The 12,182-nt window shown below is 50.7% G+C and overlaps 1 protein-coding gene and 1 long non-coding RNA gene across 5 annotated transcripts in view; one reads left to right on the top strand and one right to left on the bottom strand.

Annotated features, from left to right (window-relative positions):
- The window catches only part of LOC135251924 (uncharacterized), a 96,310-nt gene that overhangs the window by 3,225 nt on the left and 80,903 nt on the right, over positions 1–12,182 (top strand). The window lies entirely within an intron of this gene.
- The window catches only part of lonrf2 (LON peptidase N-terminal domain and ring finger 2), a 27,674-nt gene continuing 21,535 nt past the window's right edge, over positions 6,044–12,182 (bottom strand). For 3 of the 4 annotated variants that reach the window (XM_064329786.1, XM_064329783.1, XM_064329785.1), the window contains exons 9-13: positions 11,542–11,663; positions 10,826–10,984; positions 9,621–9,783; positions 9,270–9,419; positions 6,044–8,238 (exon numbers count right to left, since the gene is read on the bottom strand). In XM_064329786.1, the coding sequence (XP_064185856.1) occupies positions 8,080–8,238; positions 9,270–9,419; positions 9,621–9,783; positions 10,826–10,984; positions 11,542–11,663 (753 nt within the window). In that variant the 3' untranslated portion in view covers positions 6,044–8,079. The remainder of the gene's footprint in view (positions 8,239–9,269; positions 9,420–9,620; positions 9,784–10,825; positions 10,985–11,541; positions 11,664–12,182) is intronic. The other variant, XR_010329234.1, reaches the window with a different exon arrangement.

Below are 12,182 nucleotides of genomic sequence, written 5' to 3'. Positions count from 1 at the left end.
AGTAACCTGAACACTGCTGTGTTGGGCTGAGCCCATCACTACACTGAGTAACCTGAACACTGCTGTGTTGGGCTGAGCCCATCACTCCACCTGAGTAACCTGAACACTGCTGTGTTGGGCTGAGCCCATCACTGCTCTGAGTAATCTGGAGTTCAGGAACTCTTATTCAGTCAGATTGTCCCCAGGAGTTCTCAGTGAAAACCGAAGGGCACTCACACAAACCTGTGCAGAGAACTCTCTGGACCTATCCACCTGTCCACCAGCCCGCCTGTTTAACCAAACGCTAACCCTAACCCTGAGTCTTTTCAGAGAGTGGACCACAGTCTTTTCCTGGGAATTGTCTGCTGTGTAGAATTCGGAGGAATTAATTGTGCAGTCATTTTATCCACCCATAAATGATTCAGGATCATCTGTTCTAAAAAAAAAAGGACCCCCATAAATGTGGCGACCCCCACATGGCTAAAGACAGAAGTGTGTGCATGCTGTGTTCTGCTGCCCTGAGGGGAGTTCAGAGCATTGGGAGGGAAAGAGGAGTGTTTGTTAGTGCAAGCCACTGGGATGCTCTTACTCTGAGAGCTCTGTAAGTGCAGTCCTGCATGCAGCACACAAAGCGTCACCTAGCTTAGCACCACACAGAGCATCACCTAGCTTAGCACCACACAGACCATCGCCTAGCGCCACACAGAGCATCTCCTAGCTTAGCATCACACAGAGCATCTCCTAGCTTAGCACCACACAGAGCGTCTCCTAGCTTAGCACCACACAGAGCATCACCTAGCGCTACACAAAGCGTCTCCTAGCTTAGCACCACACAGAGCGTCACCTAGCTTCGGGCCACACAAAGCGTCACCTAGCTTAGCGCCACACAAAGCGTCACCTAGCTTAGCGCCACACAGAGCGTCACCTAGCTTAGCACCACACAGAGCGTCACCTAGCTTAGCACCACACAGAGTATCACCTAGCGCCACACAGAGCGTCTCCTAGCTTAGCACCACACAGAGTATCACCTAGCGCCACACAGAGCGTCTCCTAGCTTAGCACCACACAGAGTATCACCTAGCGCCACACAGAGCGTCTCCTAGCTTAGCACCACACAGAGCGTTACCTAGCTTAGCGCCACACAGAGCATCTCCTAGCTTAGCATCACACAGAGCGTCTCCTAGCTTAGCACCACACAGAGCGTCTCCTAGCTTAGCATCACACAGAGCGTCTTCTAGCTTAGGGCCACACAGAGAGTCACCTAGTTTTACGCCACACAAAGCGTCACCTAGCTTAGGGCCACACAGAGAGTCACCTAGTTTAACGCCACACAGTGCATCTCCTAGCACTGCACACACAGTGTGTCTCCTAGCTTAGTGCTACACAGTGCGTCTCCTGGCACTGCAGCTGCATGTCTTCTAGCTTAGCACCACACAGTGTGTCTCCTAGCACTGCACACACAGTGTGTCTCCTAGCTTAGCACTACACAGTGAGTTTCCTAGCTTAGCACCACACAGAGCGTCTCCTAGCTTAGCACCACACAGTGCGTCTCCCAGCTTAGCGCCACACAGAGTGTCTCCTAGCTTAGCGCCACACAGAGCGTCTCCTAACTTAGCGCCACACAGTGTATCTCCTAGCTTAGCACCACACAGTGTGTCTGCTGACACCGCAGAACGTCTCCTAGCTTAGCGCCACACAGTGCGTCACTGCAGAGCGTCACCTAGCTTAGCGCCACACACAGCGTCTCCTAGCTTAGCACCACACAGAGCGTCCCCTAGCTTAGTGCCACACAGTGTGTCTCCTGACACTGCAGAGCGTCTCCTAGCTTAGCGCCACACAGTGCGTCACCTAGCTTAGCGCCACACAGAGCGTCTCCTAGCATAGCGCCACGCAGAGCGTCTCCTAGCTTAGCACCACACAGTGTGTCTCCTGGCACTGCATAGCGTCTCCTAGCTTAGCACCACACAGTGTGTCACCTAGCTTAGCGCCACACAGAGCATCTCCTAGCTTAGCGCCACACAGAGTGTCACCTAGCTTAGCGCCACACAGAGCATCTCCTAGCTTAGCGCCACACAGAGTGTCACCTAGCTTAGCGCCACACAGAGCATCTCCTAGCTTAGCGCCACACAGAGCGTCACCTAGCTTAGTGCCACACAGTGTGTCTCCTAGCTTAACGCCACACAGAGCATCTCCTAGCTTAGCGCCAAGCAGTGAGTCTCCTGACACTTCACTTACACCCCACCAGGCTCTGTACAAGTCAGCAAACTGGGGAGCGTACATGTCAGTGTGCAGGCTCTGTCCAAGCCAGCACACTGGGGAGCGTATCAGTCAGTGTGCAGTGCAAAATCTCATTCTCCCTAAGCTCTGCATGTATTTAAGGAGTTTATATGTGGAGGAGTTGATCCATAATTTAAAAAAACTCCCAGGACTACATATATACTTTCCTCAGCTACAGCAACAACTTGGCATTCATGGAGCCTTTATTCCTGTCTCATCAAATGATAATAATTGCCAGAGCTGCAAAGCTATTTTTCCATATTTGATCAATGAGTCTGTCACCGGAAGTATGAAAAAATTTCATTAGATTCACGGAAGTGCTGTATGAGGAGAGAGGGTTTGGGAGGTAAAGGTGATTTACCTGCAGAACACACACTCTGTGAACACCCTGTAGAGTACACACTCTGCAGAACACACTCTCTGCACACACCCTGCAGAACACACACTCTACACACACCCTACAGAACACACTCTCTGCACACACCCTGCAGAACACACACTCTGCACACACTCTACACAAACCCTGCAGAACACACACACTGCACACACTCTACACACACTCTGCAGAACACACACTCTGCACACACTCTACACACACCCTGCAGAACACACACTCTGCACACACTCTACACACACTCTGCAGAACACACTCTCTGCACACACCCTGCAAAACACACTCTCTACACACACCCTGCAGAACACACACTCTGCACACACTCTACACACACTCTGCAGAACACACTCTCTGCACACACCCTGCAGAACACACTCTCTACACACACCCTGCAGAACACACACTCTGCACACACTCTACACACACCCTGAAGAACACACTCTCTGCACACACCCTGCAGAACACACACTCTGCACACACCCTGCAAAACACACACTCTGCACACACTCTACACACACCCTGCAGAACACACACTCTACACACACTCTACACACCCCCTGCAGAACACACACTCTACACACACCCTGCAGAACACACTCTCTGCACACACTCTACACACACCCTGCAGAACACACTCTCTGCACACACCCTGCAAAACACACACTCTGCACACACCCTGCAGAACACACACTCTGCACAGACTCTACACACACCCTGCAGAACACACACTCTACACACACCCTGCAGAACACACACTCTGCACACACCCTGCAGAACACACACTCTGTACACACCCCGCACACACCCTGCAGAACACACACTCTGTACACACCCTGCACACACCCTGCAGAACACACACTCTGTACACACCCTGCAGAACACACTCTCTGCACACACCCTGCAGAACACACACTCTGCACACACCCTGCAAAACACACACTCTGCACACACTCTACACACACCCTGCAGAACACACACTCTACACACACTCTACACACCCCCTGCAGAACACACACTCTACACACACCCTGCAGAACACACTTTCTGCACACACTCTACACACACCCTGCAGAACACACAATCTACACACACCCTGCAGAACACACTCTCTGCACACACCCTGCAAAACACACACTCTGCACACACCCTGCAGAACACACACTCTGCACAGACTCTACACACACCCTGCAGAACACACACTCTACACACACCCTGCAGAACACACACTCTGCACACACCCTGCAGAACACACACTCTGTACACACCCTGCACACACCCTGCAGAACACACACTCTGTACACACCCTGCACACACCCTGCAGAACACACACTCTGTACACACCCTGCACACACCCTGCAGAACACACACTCTGTACACACCCTGCAGAACACACACTCTGCACACACCCTGCAGAACACACACTCTGCACACACCCTGCAGAACACACACTCTGTACACACCCTGCAGAACACACACTCTGTACACACCCTGCAGAACACACCCTGCAGAACACACACTCTGCACACATCCTGCAGAACACACACTCTGCACACACCCTGCAGAACATACACTCTGCACACAGCCTGCAGAACACACACTCTGTACACACCCTGCAGAACACACTCTCTGTGCACACTCTGCATAACACACTCTCTGTGCACACTCTGCAGAACACACTCTGTGCATACTCTGCAGAATACACACTTTACAAGGAGTACCTGGAGGAAACCCACCCGAAAACGGGGAGAACATGCAAACTCCACACAGGAAGGCTGCAAGCCAAGATTTTAACCCATAACCTTCTTGTGCACCTTATCCACATGTGAATTGTTCGATTACAAATCAGAAATTGCAGAGTACAGAGCCAAATCAATAAAAAAGATCTTTGTCTCAAATATTATGAGGCTCACTGGGCCTTGGTTGTATCATCTAAGACTGTTAATCTAAACAGACTGTCAATCGAAAACTGTGTTTGAGGTTATATTAGATCTGCAGCAGCTCGCACCAAGCTAGTAATCATCATTTTTCTTGCTTGAAATTAACTCAGATAATTGCTGCCAAACAACACTGATTTACACAGTCCTATTCACAGATTTTTATGATCTTTTTTCACAGCTCTCTCTAGTGCTAAAACGCAGCTGCTCAGCGACAGGAAAAAGGTTGTATGGTTAAATTTATTAATCACAGCATCGGCATGGATTTTGGAGTGAATTTATGCTCAATATGGTAATGTTTAAGCTTCCAGGTCGCGCATGTCTTGTACATTTTCTTGGTCCCTTTCTGACCTCTTGTGGACAAATTGTGTCAAAACACCTCAGGCGCATAGACTTCTCATTCTGCCCAGCAACACTGATCACCCACTACAAACCACATTGAATAAGACAAAATCTTGAATGGAAAAGAAATATGATGCCTAACCCTAACTGTCTGATCACCCAATGAAAGCACCTTTAACCTTGAGGAAAAGATGGCTGCTCTTCTTTTCCCTTTGCATGCACTTGATTTTATTCTTCCCGAGAGGGCAATTTTGAGACTCACTTAAAACGTTTCCCGTAAGTTTGGCAGTTTGGCTGCTGCTGCAGTGGGGTTGCTAAACCCTTTAGAAGCAGAGGCGAGTGGTGCCCCCCTGAAAAACAGGTCATATTTAAATGCTACTGCAGCCCGTAACACTCAGAGCTGCTTCATCCTGTAACACTCAGAGCTGCTGCAGCCTGTAACACTCAGAGCTGCTGCAGCCCGTAACACTCAGAGCTGCTGCAGCCCGTAACACTCAGAGCTGCTGCAGCCCGTAACACTCAGAGCTGTTTATCGTTTACACACAAACCACTCCGCATGCGATGCTCAGCTCAGTCCAGTACGAGCCGCGTGGCTCACACTGTTAGCACATCAGCAAGGTCAAACGTGTCACCGAAGCCAGACACCCATTTTACCCCCCAGTCACATGGTCATGTTGAAGTCTTATGTGGAAATGGCGGTGAAATGAAAAGGAGATGCATTTCATCCTTTTCCCACTAACGCCCCAATACCAGGCAACACACCCTAACCCTAACCCACTAATGCCCCAATACCAGGCAACACACCCTAACCCTAACCCACTAATGCCCCAATACCAGGCAACACACCCTAACCCTAATCCACTAACGCCCCAATACCAGGCAACACACCCTAACCCTAACCCACTAATGCCCCAATACCAGGCAACACACCCTAACCCTAACGTTTGTTACACTACAAGATCATGTACAGGCTCTAGTGTTACTGGCAGATTTTAAGCTGTTGAAGTATTTCTTATGAGCAATTCATGGCAGCCATTGAGGAAGAAAAGACTTCCAGTGGGAGTGGATTTCAATGGGCTCTTCAGGCCCCAGCACACTTCATACACACTAAAGACAGTTTACTTTCAGGCATTTTTATTTCAAATTGAAAATAAGTTAAATATAATCTTTTACAGTACAAATGTAAATAATGTGATAATGCAGCATTTATCTGTCTGAATTGGACATGGTAACCAGAGACATTACACAAACAGTACAGATCACACACAGAAGAAAACATGAAATCACAATAGAAAAAAATGTCTATTTACATGTAGAAGGCCTCAATTGTACATTGAACCTCAAAAAAATAAAAATAAAATAAAAAATAAAAAAACGGTTCAAAGATTTTGCTCAGGACAACCATAAAAATACACAGAATCAATTAACATACAGAACTTAAAAAAAAAAAAAAAAAGTTCAACCCTTACCTGAAAACTACTGATTGAATACATATCCTACTCAATTCAAACACCATCTACACCATAATGTGATAATGACACATTCCAAACCGAGCTGGTTATTCAGGATGCATTGAAGCAGAGCTGACTCTCACCTGAGACTGTTTTAGCGCCAACTACAATGGAGCCGTTTGGAAGAGTTTTCTGAAACAAAAATGAGGCAAGAAGGAAACTGAACTCATTTCACCAGGTAAGTGAGCTCATTTCACCAGGTAAGTGAACTCATTTCACCAGGTAAGTGCTCACAGTGGTGAAAGAGTCGGCTTCATGCTAGGAGGCCAATCAGACCCGCAGTTTTTTTTTTTTGTTTTAAGAGGTAAAAGTCTGGTGTAAGTTGCCATAGCAACCAACCAGCTGCCCTCTGCCAGCCTGACAGGGCAGCGAACACGGGCAGCAGCAGCATCGGGCAAAGCCCATCCCCAAATTCTGAGGAGTAGAGGTTCGGTTTACTTCAAGCACAAGGGTCCCCAGCCCTGGTCCTAGAGAGCCACAGTGTGTGTGTTGGGGTCCCCAGCCCTGGTCCTACAGAGCCAGTGTGTGTTGGGGTCACCAGCCCTGGTCCTACAAAGCCAGTGTGTGTTGGGGTCACCAGCCCTGGTCCTAGAGAGCCAGTGTGTGTTGGGGTCACCAGCCCTGGTCCTAGAGAGCCAGTGTGTGTTGGGGTCACCAGCCCTGGTCCTACAGAGCCAGTGTGTGTTGGGGTCCCCAGCCCTGGTCCTACAGAGCCAGTGTGTTTTGGGGTCCCCTCCCTGGTCCTACAGAGTCACAGGCTGTTTTGGGGTCCCCTCTCTGGCCCTACAGAGTCACAGGCTGTTTTGGGGTCCCCTCCCTGGTCCTACAGAGTCACAGAGAGTTTGGGGTCCCCTCCCTGGGCCTACACAGTCACAGAGTGTTTTGGGGTCCCCTCCCTGGTCCTACAGAGCCACAGGCTGGTTTAGGAAGCTATAGGAAGGCTTTGGGCCTTCTGTGCTGAAGCTAGCTTTGTGCAACAAGTGCAGTCTCTTTATGTGAAACACGGACAGTAACGCTCTAGGTCTCCATGGACAGGGAGATCACTGAATTGGTCAGATAGCTCCCTCTATGGGCCGGGTAGAGAACACACACCCAGATACTGACAGATTGCTGTTTTCTAACCGGAGCTGACAGACCGCACACCTCACACACACCAGGAGACCAAGCGGCAGCCAGCACCAACACACATCAACATGCCGGCTTATTTTCCCATATGTACTTTATCTTCAAAAATTCTTTTCTGTTGGAAATGAACCAGTAAGTTGCACTTTACTCCTTAATAATTTAAAGCAGCACAGAGAGAGGCACAGCTCTCTAGTGGGTCTTTAACAACTGAACTGAGCCCCCCAACGTGTCCACACCTGGAGAGGGGCGGGGCCATGTGGCAATAGGCAGGTCCCAGCGTGGGGGGGGGGTGGAGTAGAGCCGCTGGATCAATGAATTAAAAACGCTGCTGAAACTCCAGCATTGTGCAGATGAGCCACAACAGCAACGCATGCACTGCAGTCCCAACCAATCACACGGGACCCACATTTCAGAAAACAAACAAGAACAAACAGAAAGCAGCACAGAGCACCACACTGGTCCCCGTAGAGCCCCGCCCCTCCACGTGGCCCGGTCCCCATGGTGACGCGGCGGTCAGTCACCGTGCCCGTTTGCAGGTGACGAAGATGAGGACGCGGCGGATGGCGATGAGGCGCTCTTTGAGGGAGGTCATGGCCAGGATGGTGAGCTGGGCACGGTTCTCCAGCGGCAAAACGGCCAGGAGCCACCAGCACCAGGCCGGCCCACCAGGACTGCCCTGTGAGAGAGAGAGAGACCAGCACCGTAAGAGAGACCAGCACTGCAAGAGAGACCAGAACTGTGAGAGAGACCAGCACGTGAGAGACCAGCACTGCAAGAGAAAGATATCAGCACCTTGAGAGAGACCAGCACCGTGAAAGAGACCAGCAGAGCAAGAGACCAGCACCATGAGAGACCAGCAGAGCAATAGAGAGACCAGCACTGCAAGAGTGATACCAGCACTGTGCGAGAGACCCGCAGCATAAGAGACCAGCACTGCAAGAGAGAGAGACCAGCACTGTGAGAGAGAGACCATCACCGTGAGAGAGACCTGCAGAGAGAGAGACCAGCACCGTGAGAGACCAGCAGAGAGAGACCATCACCGTGAGAGAGACCTGCAGAGAGAGACCAGCACTGTGAGAGACCTGCAGAGAGAGAGACCAGCACTGCAAGAGAGACACGCAGAGAGAGAGACCAGCAGCATGAGAAAGAGACCCGCAGCATGAAAGAGAGAGAGAGAGACCTGCAGTCCATGCAAGCAGTGCCCCATCTGGGAATCAATCTTGCAAACCCCATTCCCAGAAACATCACTCCAGTCCAGGCATGGTCTACACATATAGGGTGTGGCCTCACATACAGGGTGCGACCTCACATACAGGGTGCGGCCTCACATTAAGGGTGCGGCCTCACATTAAGGGTGCGGCCTCACATATAGGGTGTAGCCTCACATACAGGGTGCGGCCTCACATTAAGGGTGTGGCCTCACATATAGGGTGTAGCCTCACATTAAGGGTGTGGCCTCACATTAAGGGTGCGGCCTCACATTAAGGGTGTAGCCTCACATTAAGGGCGGGGCCTCACATTAAGGGTGTGGCCTCACATTAAGGGTGCGGCCTCACATTAAGGGTGTAGCCTCACATTAAGGGCGGGGCCTCACATTAAGGGTGTAGCCTCACATTAAGGGCGGGGCCTCACATTAAGGGTGTGGCCTCACATTAAGGGTGCGGCCTCACATTAAGGGTGCGGCCTCACATAAAGGGCGGGGCCTACCTGCGGGCTGGAGTCTTTAGTGGGCAGGTTGCCGAAGTGGCTGAGGATCTGGCTCTTCAGGTTGTCCTTCAGACAGGAGAACCAGGCGGAGGCCTGCTCATACACAGAGTCATGCAGCCTCAGCAGCTCCACAAGCTCCGCCCCCTCCACCTGCAAACACACACGCACAGACAGGCACAGACATACAGGGACACAGACACGCATGCGCAGGCACACACACACACACACACACACACGTGCACACACACGCGCGTACACACACACGCGCACACAGATCAGTCAGCATGGAAGACTATGGAATTTACGGGCGTGCTTTAGTAAGCTCCCGGTCGCTGGTGTAAACGCACACACCTTCCGGTCCTCCAGGTACTCGATTTTGGCGGTGTTGTAGCCGTCTCTCTGTCCGTGGCTCAGCACTTTGAATCGGGACACGCCGATGGTGTCCACCACCGAGCGACCGTCCGGGAAGAACTTCACATCGCGAACCTCCAGCATGCAGCCGTAGTCTGCAAACCTGCAGACCCAAACACATTAAACACACAGCCTCCATCAGCGTTACAGGAGCCCAGCACACACGTACACACACACCAGACACACGCACATGCACACACCACAAACACACGCACACACATGCACACACGCACAGACACACACACATGCACACACAACACAGACACATGCACACCACAAACACACGCACACACCACAGACACAGGCACAAACGCACACACACCACAGACACACGCACGTACACACACCACAAACACACGCGCACACATGTACACACGCACAGACACACGCACACACTAAAGACACACGCATACACCAAAAACACGCACACACATGCACACACTAGACACGCACATACCACAGACACACGCACATGAACACACCACAAACACATGCACACATGCACAGACACACACCACAGACACATGCACACCACAAACACACGCACACACCACAGACACAGGCACAAACGCACACACACACACACGTGCACACACCACAGACACACGCACGTACACACACCACAAATACACGCACACACATGTACACATGCACAGACACACGCACACACTACAGACACACGCACATGCACACACCAAAAACACGCACACACCTGCACAGACACACGCACACACTACAGACACATGCACATACCACAGACACACGCACATGCACACACCACAAACACACGCACACACATGCACACACACGCACATACTACAGACACACGCACATGCACACACACACCACAGACACATGCACACACCACAGACACAGGCACAAACACACACACATGCACACACCACAGACACACGCACATACACACACCACAAACACACACACACGTGCACACACACACAGACACATGCACACACCACAGACACATGCACAGACACACGCACGTGCACACACCACAGACATGCACAGATACGCGCACACACGCACATGCACACACAGACCTCTCAACAGCTCAGCCACTCCTGCCTACACCCCCTCCCCCTCTCTCCACTCCTCCACCTCTCTCCACCCCTCTCTTTTTCTCTCACCCTTTCTGCTCGTCAGCGATGCACATGCCGAACTGTTTGGTTCCGGTTTCCATGGAGCGCCGAATCATCAGTCGGTAGCGAGGCTCAAACACATGCAGAGGGCAAGGGATTGTGGGAAATGCCATGGTGCAAACAAAGATGGGTACTTCCTGGGTCAAGCTGAGGGAGAGGGAGACATAGAGAGATTAAATGCTTTGATTCGGTACTACAGCACCAAGTCAACTCAATGGGTGTTCAAACACTAGCAAGCTTACAAATGTTGAGTTACTGCTGTTAAAGTTTACATATTTTGAGCATTCAGAAGCACATAATCAGGTGACATAATAAATGTAACAAAAACCGAGCCGAGTCTCAGCACAAAGAAGGAAATGCTCACACAAAGGAAGTGAGGCGGGAGAAAGGAAGTGAGGCAAGACAGGAAGTGAGGTGGGAGAGAGGAAGTAAAGCGGGAGAAAGAAAGTGAGGCGGGAGAAAGAAAGTGAGACGGGAGGAAGGAAGTGAGGCAGGAAAGGAAGTGAGGCGAGAGGAAGGAAGTGAGGCAGGAGAAAGGAAGTGAGGTGAGACAGGAAGTGAGGTGGGAGAGAGGAAGTAAGGCGGGAGAAAGAAAGTGAGACGGGAGGAAGGAAGTGAGGCAGGAGGATGAGTCAGAGGAGGAATGAGGCGTGAAAGGAATGAGCATGAAAGGAAGTGAGAGGAGAAAGGACAGCATGGCTTACTTGGACAGCTCTTTCAGCTCCTCCTCCTGGATCTTCTTCCTCTCAGCGAGCTCGTCAGAGAGGTAGCGCACCAGCACCTCCTCCATTAGCAGCGTCTTATGATACCCCCTGGTGGCCAAATACTGCAGGTGCAGACCCACAATGTCAGCGCTCAAAAACAGCTGCAGCGACGTGCACATCAACATGACACATCAATCGGCACATATCAATCAATAATCAATTACTGCTGGTTACGATGCTGAACTTGAAAAGTTGAGTCGCATACATTAGCGGCTGAGTTACGCACAAACAGGTCAAGCAAACAGGAAACAAAAGCAAAGGGCACGTAATGAAACCACGCCTCATCAAGGCTCTCATCACCGACTCAGAAACAGGGTCTTTAAACAGAAACTACAAACGCTTTCCCTGATGGGAAAGTCAATATGCAACATTTTTCATACAACAAAAGGGGAAAATAAGTCAGTTTACTTGGTACAATATAGTCAGGAAAATGGCAGGCATTGTTAGGCTGAATGGCCTGTCCTCATAATTATGTTATGTTATATGTTTCAGAGCTGGTCACACCCCCCAAGCAGGCTCAGCCAATCAGGAAGCGAGAAGGGTGTAAAATTTCTTTAAGAAGACGGAGGATAGTCAGCATC

Source organism: Anguilla rostrata, chromosome 3, assembly GCF_018555375.3.
Source record: "Anguilla rostrata isolate EN2019 chromosome 3, ASM1855537v3, whole genome shotgun sequence".
In the NCBI taxonomy this organism is placed as follows: Eukaryota; Metazoa; Chordata; class Actinopteri; order Anguilliformes; family Anguillidae; genus Anguilla; species Anguilla rostrata.
This window is presented reverse-complemented; position numbering and strand designations above follow the sequence as displayed.